This window comes from Chrysochloris asiatica, unplaced genomic scaffold (assembly GCF_000296735.1).
Source record: "Chrysochloris asiatica unplaced genomic scaffold, ChrAsi1.0 scaffold00172, whole genome shotgun sequence".
Taxonomy (NCBI): Eukaryota; Metazoa; Chordata; class Mammalia; order Afrosoricida; family Chrysochloridae; genus Chrysochloris; species Chrysochloris asiatica.
In genome coordinates this window covers 3,595,158-3,607,161 of record NW_006408690.1, presented here as the reverse complement: position 1 = coordinate 3,607,161, position 12,004 = coordinate 3,595,158, and the positions used below count along the sequence as shown (strand labels likewise).

Here is a 12,004-nt window from a genome sequence, read left to right as displayed (position 1 = left end):
TTGTTAACCAATCCAAAGATTGTAAAGCTGAGAAACCTGAGCTGTTTGAAAACTCTATAAAAACCCTGCAGACAAAGTGTTCTGGGCTCTTTCCCTAATCCACTGCGTTGGATGCGGTTAGAGACCTGGCTCGAGCTTGAATAAACAACCCTTATGTATATACATTGGTGTATGGCTCCTGGGTGGTCTTTGGGGACCCTGAATTCTGGGCATAACAACTGTAGAAGTAGATGCAATGGGACTTACTTATGGATTGTATGTGAATGTTGAAGTATGGTCAAACCAAGTTTGACACCCTGATTTCTGGCTTAAGCATCCAGGTCAAATGTGGTACTATGTCCATAGATGGAGGGATGGGGGAATAACCGGTGAACATATTCTAACAGACATCCAAATAAACAATTCATGAAGCCAGTTAGAGGCTTCTAGATGAACATGAACTGAACACATGCAAATATTTCATCTTCATGAAGCCCCTCAAAAAATAATATATGAATTCCTACTATTTATTCTTATTTATTTCTTAGTGCATATCAAAATGCACTTCCAACAGCAACAAGTCATAAAAATCAAAATTTTCATTAATTTTATTTTTAACTTAGTTTTACAATAAACAGAAAAGCAGTTGTTAAAAAAATACCTTAGCTGTCAATTTAAAAATTTAAATGAGATTTTTGTTAACCAGAGCAATACTATACCCTATAATTACATCTTTATATACAAGAACTGTGTGCAAAGTGCTTTTTAAAACTATAAGATACAAATGGTTGTCCCTAGGAATTAGTTACTTCTGACTGCTTTTAATGAATCACAACTGTTTACATTCTGAATTTTCACTTTTATTTATTTAAATACGAAGAGAAAAGCTACCACTTTCTGATACCAGACAGATTTCTAATTTTTTTAAATAACGCCTGATCCACCAGAATAAGCTTTATTTTTACATATAATTCAGTTAGGTAAGCTTCATTTTTTTTTTCTAAAAAGTATCTACAGATCCTTTTAGACAGGCATATATATTGATCAAATGGAATTTAAAATTTTTTAAAATACAAAGTTACATAAAAGAAAAATTGGGGGAAATGTATATTGTATCTTCACACTTTTTTCTTCAGGCAAACAAAGAACTTCTGTCTATATAAGGTACGGATTACCTCTTTCACTCATTTAAAATACTCTGAACACATAATGCTAACCTCAACATTGTACATTATTGTTGCTGATAAGTGTCTTCGTGTCAGTTCAGACTCATAGCAACTCTGCATAGGGTTTCTGAGGAGCGCCTAGTGGGTTTGAACCACAGACTTTGCTGTTAGCAGTCCATTGTACATTATTAAAAATGCTTAAAAATTATTTGCTACAAAGCCTTTGAATCAGAGAAATATTTATAGTACAAATAAATCTACCGTATGTTTATGCAAATAATGTGCATTATGTTTTTTTCCAAACTGCATAACTCCCTTGTGTGTTCATTTTGTCTGTATGATATTTGCATTATATGCCTGCACCTATTATTTCCATGTGCGTGTTATATGCAAAAAATACCATACAGGAGGAGGGAGTATTTGAGGTACACAGGAAGAATAATTTCCTAAATAAGGTCATCAAGGATCTAAGTCAAAGTCTTCTTAGTCTCAATGTGGGGTGGGGTGGAAAAGGAGCTAAATTTCCATTAGTTAGTGGGGCCTTATCATACGGAAGCTTCTGTCTTGCTAGCTTGCAAATCCTTCCATTACCCCTGTGAAGTAGGTATATCTCAAATATTATACCCCAAAGGAAAAACTGAGGCACTAAGAGGTTTGAAGTCCAGTCTGTGTAGTTTTCCAGTTGCAGAAAAGTGCTTTCCTTTTTGACTTTTGTAAAAACAGTACAAAGAAGTTTTTATATTATATTTCAAAGCACCCTATGAAGCAGAAACTAGTTATCCTCAGTTACAGAAAAATAATTACAAAATAACTGTATATGATTGAATTGAAACCTTATTAATGGTTTGTAAGCTCAGAATACACTTCCATACCTACGTTAAGTCCAGTCTCCATCATTTTCATTAGTAGATTATGTCTGTACTGTGAATCATTTATAAAAGCTAAGCCTATGACATAGAGCTCTACTTCCTAACAATGCTGCTTGGACACTAGAGTCAGAGTAGGGAACGCCCAAGAAAGGAGACAGAAATTAAGAGCTCTGGGCAGCCCACAAGTAAACTGTGAAGAAGGCTCTTCTAGCAGTTCCTTATTCCTTGCATGGCAATTCAGTGACTAAGGTATAAAGTCGATTTAACCTCATTTGAAACTCACTCCTGGTTTGCATTCATTCTCATATTTAATTTAGAAAATTAAAATATCCACTTGTAAGTCTGATCTCATTATCACAACTGTAACTTAGAAAGTAGCTTATACTTCTATATGGGAGATAATCAGGTAAACATGTTACCAAACAATAATTAACAATGTTCCATAAGTTCAAGGGTAGGGTAAATCTGTGTATGCTACTTATACTCAAGATTGATTATTCAAGTATCAGTAAAATTAGTCCTTAAAATGTTATCATTGTAGTGCAAAAAATATACATATATGTACACAAACCAAACTACTGGACAACAGAAAAAATGTAATCATCACAAAATAAGACTTTCTTGTGAATTCACAATCCATTTCATTCCAAGACCATTCAGATCCAGTAGTCTTCTTGAATAAAATACCATTTCTTCAGTTTAGTTTTCTTTAAAAAGAAAATGAAAAACAATCTCCTATGAGTATAAATGCAATCTAAATATAGAACAAATTCATACCAAAGAATTTTCTGAACAATATAAATTCAAATTCAAATACCATAAAATTTACAAATGTTAATTACTTCAAAACTACAGTAAGTGCTAAAATTAACAAAAAGTTATAATAAAGAGTTTAAAAGAATATTCTTCCTTTCATATAGCTTCTAGATTGTTTTTGGTTTTGGTTGTAGGAAAACATCTTTATTGATGAACATAAATCAAACTTTGTCTCAACATAAGCAGAGAACATACAGAGAAGACTGAAATGTGTCAGCCAACGTTAGATGGGTTTAAGTTTATCTACTAATAGTATAAGTTGTTGTTGTTGTTATGTGCTGTGGAGTCAGTTCCGACTCATAACAGCCCGACTCGTAACCATGGAGCAAATAAAGTGGGCTGACTACTAACTTAAAGGTTAGTAGTTCAAATCATCCAGCACACTGCAGAAGAAAGGCCTACCTACTGGGCTGAAAGTGTTCTGAAATGTTAATGTCTATATTACAAGAGCATAGAGAACACACAATATTTGTGTGGTTCTCTATTTTCTTTTAAACATTATCAAAGGGCCCAAAATAAGTATCATACTGTAGGAGAACATTATTTTTTCCTCATAAGTCACAAAATTTAAGGAATATGGCCACCTTCTTGTTTAGTCAGATGCTCTTATGTAAAAGTTTGTGAAGTCTAACACATACCTAGTAATCTAGAAGATACCATTAACAAGGTCGTTTCAGTCTCAGGATCACAAGGGAATATAGAATAATATCTCGATCAAATGAACCTATCCACTATAGGCTGCTTAAAGTTGTTATCTATAATGTGTTGATTATGAGAGTTTCTGAATTATAAAACTGACAGCAATTAATTCTTACCTTCTCCTTCTCTGATAATATATATGCACCAACCACTGAGCGATAAAAGGCCAAACAATAGCAAAAGTTAATGCACCAGGAGACATCTGGAAAGGCCACCAAGATGGTCTCTGAGAAAATAAAAAAGTTGATTATAAATCTAGCCTATATTGTATGTATAAGTATAAAAATTCACCACTATAAAAAGATATAATTAATAACAAATCCCACTTCTGCTAAAGGGAGGAAGATATTCTGCATTTCAAAGCATAATTTAATAAGCTCTGAAAGGTGGATTTCATTGGGAATGCCTTAAGGATCTCATATAATCTAAATTGAGTGAACTTATTTGAAACCTTAGCATTCAGGTTTAAGAAAAAATCTCTTACCGGTGAGGAGGGCTGGCTACTAGCCTGTAATGTTGATGATTTTGCCTATAAATAAAAACAAAACCAGTAAATTTTCCATTTCCTATATATTTTTGAATGGTTGAATTACTAGTTTATTCTCTATTTTTTGCAAACTCTGCTTCGATTATCCAGAAAACCAATCCAAACAAATGACAAGACCAGTAAGTACCTTTGGCACTCTATGTTTTTAGCTCAAATTATACAAAATTATCAAACTGCACACTCAAATTAATCTAATCTCTTATTGCGTTCATATTCTTATTAAATCTCCTACTCAATATTTCTTAATTAACCCCTTTATTTCCATAAAATCTACCAATTTACTATTTACATTTGAGAACTGTTATCTTGATTATTAAATAAAATCATAAAAATTATGTGTCACAATCTATTTAGGACCTTTATGACAAATTATAGTGGAGGGAATATAAAACTGACACATAAATGAATTATTAGTGCTGTAGGTTTTTAAACACAAAGTAGCACAAACAAAGCAGAAAATTTTCAAAATTAGAAATTCTGATTCCAATTTGTCTCATTCAAAACACAAGTAAGTCTTTGGTTTGTTATTAGAAACTTATTATTCCAGACGCACTACACGGACCCTATACAACAAAGATACAAGAGACCAAATGAAACAGAAAAATCCTGGAACCCTGAACTTCAGAGGACAGGTTAGAGAAATGGAATTGAGTGCTTGCTGGGAGAAGAAGCTGAGCAAGGACAGACAGAGAGGATGACTGACTGTGAAGGGCCAGCCAAATGTAGTGCCACCATCTTGAACGTTTGTGAGCAGCTTTGGTGACAGAGGTGGGCTGGCAGGGCAGATCCACACAAGTGACAGGAAAGATGCAATTCCTTCTTTTTGCCCCTGCTTCCCAGGTAACCAGAGGCAGGCCCAATCCCAGCACAGACCCTGCTTTCTAGGAGTTTGGAGCCACGTGGTTGGGAACCATGCCAGTGTGAAGCAGGTGCCTGGGTTCTGTTGGGATTCGTTCCAGATCTTTAGAATCCAAAGAGCCCCCAGGCCAGTTTAGCAGAAACCCTCAAAACCAGCCACCCTGCCTCCAGTGGCCTTGTAACAAGTCAAGAAACCAGCTTCATCAAGGGCCTCCATGAACTACTGAGTGCCCTGAACACACACAGCACCTATCCCTATGGGAACTCCATGTAGGGCCAGGAACTCTGCTATCACATTCCTCCCGCACCACCTCGTGAGTTCCTAGGTGGGCAGGAGGCCCCAGAGTTGTCTTCTTTCCGAGTGGAACACCTGCATTGGTTTCTTTTTTCAAATTTTGTTTTGTGTTTTTCCTTTCGTTATTTTGGTTTCATTTGTTTATTCTTTCTCCTCTTTCTATTTCCTTGAATTATATCATTTCTGTCTCTGCTTTTGTTTCCTTCTTTTCCTCTGTTTCTCATTTCCCCTAATATTCTTCGTCCTTTTCTCCCTCCTTTTATCTTTTTTACTAAACTCTACTCTGTTTTTCATCTTCCTTCTCCCTGGTTTTTCTAAGTAGTACTTTGTTGTTTTATACTTTCTTATTTTATTTTCTCTCTTATTTTTCTCTTCTATGACTCCATTTACCTGACCCTCTTTTCTTTTTTTATCATTAAATTCTTTTTTTCTTGCTGCTTGATTTTATTTTTTTTCCTTTACTATTTTCTCTTTTCATTGCTGGTTGCTTATTTATATTTGTTTTCTTGTATGTGTGTGTGGGGGGGGAGGAGGAGGACATTCTCTTCTTACCCACCTTATAGGAGACAGTGGATACCAACTGTTCCCTATATAGCCCAGCCACAACTGTACCCTCTGCAGCTCCACCAACTGGGCAAGAGCCAATGCCAGCTTCTATACCACCTGATAAACACTTACAGCCAACACCAGCCAAACCCACCCTAAATAGAGGTGCACGAACAGAGAAAGGTGCACGCACTCCTCTTTTGTAACTACACCCATAGAAGACAGTTAGTGAGAGCCTAAGAACACAGCAACATGCAATCATCAATTAAATACAAATACGACAACACCACAGTGTACCAGAGACAATTTTAGCTCAAAATGACCAAGATGCAGGGACAGAAAACATTTCTGAGGAATAAAACTATAGACTCTAGTCAACCTGGAGATGAGAGAGTAAAGAGGAAGAGCTGGTTGCTCCGAAGTACAATGAGACCTGGGGACTCCTGAGCCCATGGACAAGGACATAGCCACAGAGGCTAGACCAGAGAGTGAAGCATCCAGCTGATAAAGTGAAGGGAAATACACGAGAAGGCCCAAACTTGCAGATAGTGGCTATTTGACCTAGATTCAACCACTTGATGATCAGAACTCAACTAGAGGAAGATGAAAAAAAATTGACAAAGGAAACAAGTATAAATTGCTACAATTTGATGAACTTGACCTATACTTACAGATGTAGTAACTCAAAATACCAACTGAGACGGAAGGAGTCTTCACATCAATGATCAATCCTATCCCCTCTGTATACAGGATTGATATGGATGGGCAACTTAGACAATGACCACCTAAAATAGGGGAGGCTATAAACGCATGAAGTGACTGGCTTACAAGTTTTCAAGACAGAGTTTAGGTTCAGAGAGTGTGGGGGAAGGTAGAATCACCACTGAATTGTTTTCATCTTGCCATCTAGACAGGTCTGGTGAAAGGAGATGGGTATAAGAGTTGTATGATTCAATAGTGAGTAATTATTATCATGATTAATTACGACTGTCACAACTATAAAGATAGAAATTACGTAACAAAAATGGGGGAGTGATTAATCTTACAGTACAGAAACAGAGGACCTTAGGGCCATAAAAGGAGAAGAGCATAAGCTGAATGTGGGACCCTATCCAGAGAAGCAGCGACACCAGAGATGGAGGCAGAAATGATGACATGGAAAGGCAGAGCAGCGGAGGACTCTAGAGTCATGGAAAGAGAAAGGCTGTGTGCTGGTGGCCAGGAAGGCAGGTTTGCAGAATGTGCCCTTTGGTTGTTTAAATGATCATATATTCCTGAGTGTTTTGGTGTACATTCCCCCACAAAAACACACACACAACACACCAAACAAACAAAGCAGAGGGAATAGACGCAAATACTGTTGAATGATGATGCACAGAGTCAGGATTGTAATCATTGCAACAAAATGATGAGTGTAAAACCTGTGTTTTTACATGTAAACACTACTCAATTCACAATAAAAACTAAAAACAAAAAAGAGGTAACGGAACTAATTGACGGAAAGATTCAGGAAAGCAAGGAGAACACAGAAAAAACTTCAGGAAAACACAACAAGAACAAACAGACAAAATAAATGCAACTTTTGAAACAATAAAAAAAACCTACAATTAGAAATCCAGAAGATTAATATTAAGACTTCAGAAATGAACAAAACATTGAAAGGCAGAGGAATAGATTCAAAACAATGGAAGTCCAAACTAGTGAGCTTGAAGATAGATCTCTCAATACAAATATACTAGAAGAACAATCAGAAAAAGAATGAAAAAAATCCAAAGAAAGCCTAAGAGACATGTGGGACACCATGAAGAGAAATAACTTATGGGTGATCAGAATTCCAGAATAGAAGGGACAATAAAAAGCACAGAGAAGATCATGAAAGACCAGAATATAAGCATATAAGAAGGTGAACGAACCCCAAGCAGGATAAATCCCAGAAGAAAATCACCAAGACATATAACAAAACTTTCCAAAACCAATGACAAAAAAAGAATCCTGAGAGCAGCTCAGAAAAAAAAAAAAAAAAGTTACATAAAAACTAGAATCTGTAAGGCTAAAGGCAATGAGATGACATATACAAAACGCTGAAACAAAAAAGTTGCCAATCAAGAATCATATGCCCAGCAAAGCTGTCCCTCAAATATGATGATGAAATTAGGACACTTCCTGATACACAGAAACTAAAGGAATTTGTAATGACCAGACAACTTTACAAGAAAAATGAAAGGGTGTTCTTTTGGGCTGAGAACCAACAACAGCAGACAACAACCAAAGATTAACATACATGGCAACACCACCCAAAATTCAATCCAGATATAGAAGTATTTAAAGTAATACAAACTGACAAGACTGAAAATAGGGAATCACAGATATCAACTTATAATGATGTCAACTACAAAGTAAAAAGAGGGAGTAATGTAGGTACAGACCTTCCAAATGGTGAGTAAGCCAAGTATATTTCAAGATAAAACAGATGGTTTTAAATGGGGTGGGAGGGAGAGAACTATAAGGTAACCTCAAAGAAACAATATATTTTCACATCAAAGTTAAAAGGAGGAAAATATTTTCAAAAGTAAATATTAATACAGTGAAAAGAAACCCCACAAATAAAACGAACTCAACACAAGAAAATTATGTGGAACAGAGAAACCAGAAGTACCACAAACACAGCAAAATGACAGCAATCAAATCATATCTATCAATAATTACACTGAATGCAAACGGACAAACACACAATGGAATGCTACGCAACATTGAAGAATAATGATGAATCTGCAAAACACCTTACAACATGGATGAACCTCCAGAGGGCATTATGCTGAGTGAAATTAGTCATCAAAAGGACTCCTGGTGTGTGTGGTGCTATATATAGTATCAGTACAGGACTATGAATCACAAGACTGGCTGTTCAAACCCACCATCTGCTCCTTGGAAACCCTATAGAGGGTTGCTGTGAATCAGAACTGACTAAATGGCACTTAACAACAATAACAAAAATGACAAATATTGTATGAAATCACTGTTGTGAAAAGTTACTGTTTTCTTGATAAAGGAAACATTCTATTTTTGTTTCCAGGAGGAGGAGGGGAAAGGGAAAATTATTCACTGGCTAGAAGACAGACACATGTTAGTATAGTTGATAGGGCAGGCAACAGACAACAAGAGGGAGGTTACCAAAAGGAAGATGAAAGTAGTGGGAGACAAAGGAAGGAATGCAAGAGTTAAAGGGAATAATGGTAGATACTGTTACCTGCTGGTACAATCACTGTGATGAAGCTAAGTATATGACTGGTTAAATGTAAAACTGATGATCCACTCTATAAATCTTCACTCGATTCACAATAAAAAGTTAAAAAAAAAAAGATAATGGAAACTTTCCCACAAACTATATGTAAGTATGTGTGTATACATATGTTGTTGTTATGTGCCATGGAGTCAGTTTTGACTCATAGTGACCCTGTATAGGGTTTCCAAGGCTGTAAATCTTTATGGGAGCAGAAAACCTTATCTTTCTCCCGCGGAACAGCTGATAGTTTCGAACTGCTGACCGTGAGATTAGCAGCCCAATTCGTTACCACTACGCTACCAGAGCTCCTTGTGTATACATATAGATCCATATTTATACACAAACACACACATAATCAAAATCCAATTATTCTGTTGCTCTGGCCAATTTAAAACAAAGGACTATTAAATTTAAAATACTTAATTGGAAAGAACAAAAATTCATACAATAGTATCTTACAAAGGAATATAAAAAGAGACTTGTTTAAATTAGACCGTTATAAGGCTGTGAGCTTTGTGCGGGAAGAAACAAAGCTGTTTTATATCCTCATTAACATCATCAGTATCATCTCACCCGACATCACTTTAGTGAGTCCTGGTGTGGCGCTGCAGGATAGTGCACTAGGACGTCAAGGTCGGTTTGAACAGCAAGGTCTGAGGTTCAATCACCAGCCACACTTCACAAACCCTATACAGGGTCGCTATGAGTCAGAACTAACTCTATAGCACTAACAACATGTTCTAGGCACTATACTAAACATCTAATCTACCAAATAGCTTTTGAAGTAGGCACTATTAATCTCCCCATTTTATAAGTAAGGAAATAGAAGCACAGAGAAGTCAACTAATGTGACCGAAAACCACAGTATTAGTCAGGGCCAGGATCTGAACCTCGGTTGTTTACTCCAAGATTTGCCACACTTGCCCTTTTCATTTTTGTATCCTTTGCCTAGAAAAGTATCTGGGTCATGGTGGTTCAATAAATTTTTAATGAATGAGTAAATCCAAAGAAAATTTTTATTATATATATATATGTAGTTGTTGTTGAGTGCCGTTGAGTCAGTTCCAACCCATAGTGACCCTGCATAGGATTTCTTAAGAATGTCTGGTGAGCTTGAATCACCTACCTTATGGTTCAAACCGACTTTGCAGTCCAGCATATTAACTCATAGCACTACACCAGGACTCCAACAACACATATACGTACAAATATATCTATCAATCTTAGGTGCCTTACATATGTCTCATATGTGTATTAATATGGTTGAAAGCACATTACTTTCAAACCAGATCTCAGTTCTAGTCCTGGCTCAGCTGAGAATTAATGTACCTTCTCAGAATCTCAGCTATTTCATCTCCTAAGTAAAGGTGTTAAAACAAGATTCTTCAGTTCTACAATCTACTACTATTCACCAATTTATTTCTTTTATCAGTCATCCAAATGAATTTTGGAAATCTTAAGGGGAAAAAACTTAACATATCATATATATTTTTTTTTACATAGAGCCAGAGTAAACTTCTATGTAATTGTTTTACATAGAGCCAAAGAGTAAACTTCTAAAAAACAAAATTTAAAGGAATTTTAACAGAATTTCAGTACCATTAAAGACAATGAATCTATATGAGGGGGATTAGAAAGTTCTTGAAAAATGGAATTAAAAGAGAACCCTGGTGTGGCACTGTAGGATCAGTACTAGACTGTGAACCACAAGGTCAGCAGTTCAAACCCACCAGCTAGCCCTTGAAAATCCTATACAGGGTCACAATGAGTCAGAACTGACTCAACGGCAATTAATAACAACTAAGACAATTAATCTATATGATGAGGCTTCAAAAAGTTGATGGGAAAATGGAATAAAAAGAATGGAATTTTTCCACAAACCTTTTTTTTTTTTACACTTTTTCTTGTGAATTGAGTGGAGGTTTACAGAGCACATCATCAGTTTTACATTCAACAAATCATACACTTGATTTCATCTCAATGATTGCAGTCCCCTCCATGTAGCAGCACTTATCCCACATCCTCTAGGTGTGTTTTTTCTTTCCTAATCCTTCTGAACTCTGTCCTTGGATAAATGCTGCCCTTTTGATCTTGAATGGCTGATCATTCTATGGTGTGTGTACCTCACTAGTGTTGTTGTCCCCCACTCTTTACCTATCAACTGCTTGTCTGAAAATTAAGCCTTGGGGATGAGTTACCTTCCAGACCTGAAGGGGGATCAAAAACCATAGTCTTGGGGTTCCACCGGGCTATGTGACCAGTAAGCCTGTTTTGTTTTTTTTTGTTTTTTTCGATTTTAGGTTTTGTTCCATATTTTTTCTTACTCTCTCTAGCACCTTCTAGAGTGATCCCTTTCAGGGCAGTTGGTAGAAGTAGCTAGGTACCATCTAGTTCTTTTGGCATCAGGATCATTCCATGAACTTTTCCTACTCAGACAAAATATTCTTGAAAAATATATATGCACAAGAAAAAATCGACTGCCAGTAACAATAATATTAAACAAACAAATGATGTTTCCTACACATAAGCTTTTTTGCTTTCCATAAGGTTGTTCTACATTAATTTAGGCATACTTCAGACGGAATCACTTTTGATTTTTTAGACACATATAGTAGAATTTTCTGATTTATAAAAGATATAAGTAAAAATTGTTGATCTGATATCAACAACCTACACTTATCTATATAAACAAGCTAACGCTATTTACTTACAACACTATTCTTCATGTCTTTTGCATCATAGACCTTGTTAAGAATCTGATAAAGTCAATAAGCCCTTTCCCTAAAAAATGCAGCCATCATATTAAAAGTTTACATATTATTTTATGGTTTTCATAGGCTTCATACAGCCTAAGGATTCACATTCTAATTGATTATAAAATACAGTTGAGAAGTCCTGATAACCTGAGTATGTTAAAAGGTAAGATAATCACAGTGGCTGTTTAGA

At 35.9% G+C, this 12,004-nt stretch overlaps 1 protein-coding gene across 1 annotated transcript in view; it reads right to left on the bottom strand.

Annotated features, from left to right (window-relative positions):
• Positions 1-2,823: 2,823 nt before the first annotated feature.
• Positions 2,824-12,004, bottom strand: part of ACBD5 (acyl-CoA binding domain containing 5) — a 91,760-nt gene continuing 82,579 nt past the window's right edge. Inside the window, exons 11-13 of the mRNA XM_006871685.1 lie at positions 4,014-4,058; positions 3,646-3,755; positions 2,824-2,875 (exon numbers count right to left, since the gene is read on the bottom strand). Of these exons, the coding sequence (XP_006871747.1) occupies positions 2,824-2,875; positions 3,646-3,755; positions 4,014-4,058 (207 nt within the window). The remainder of the gene's footprint in view (positions 2,876-3,645; positions 3,756-4,013; positions 4,059-12,004) is intronic.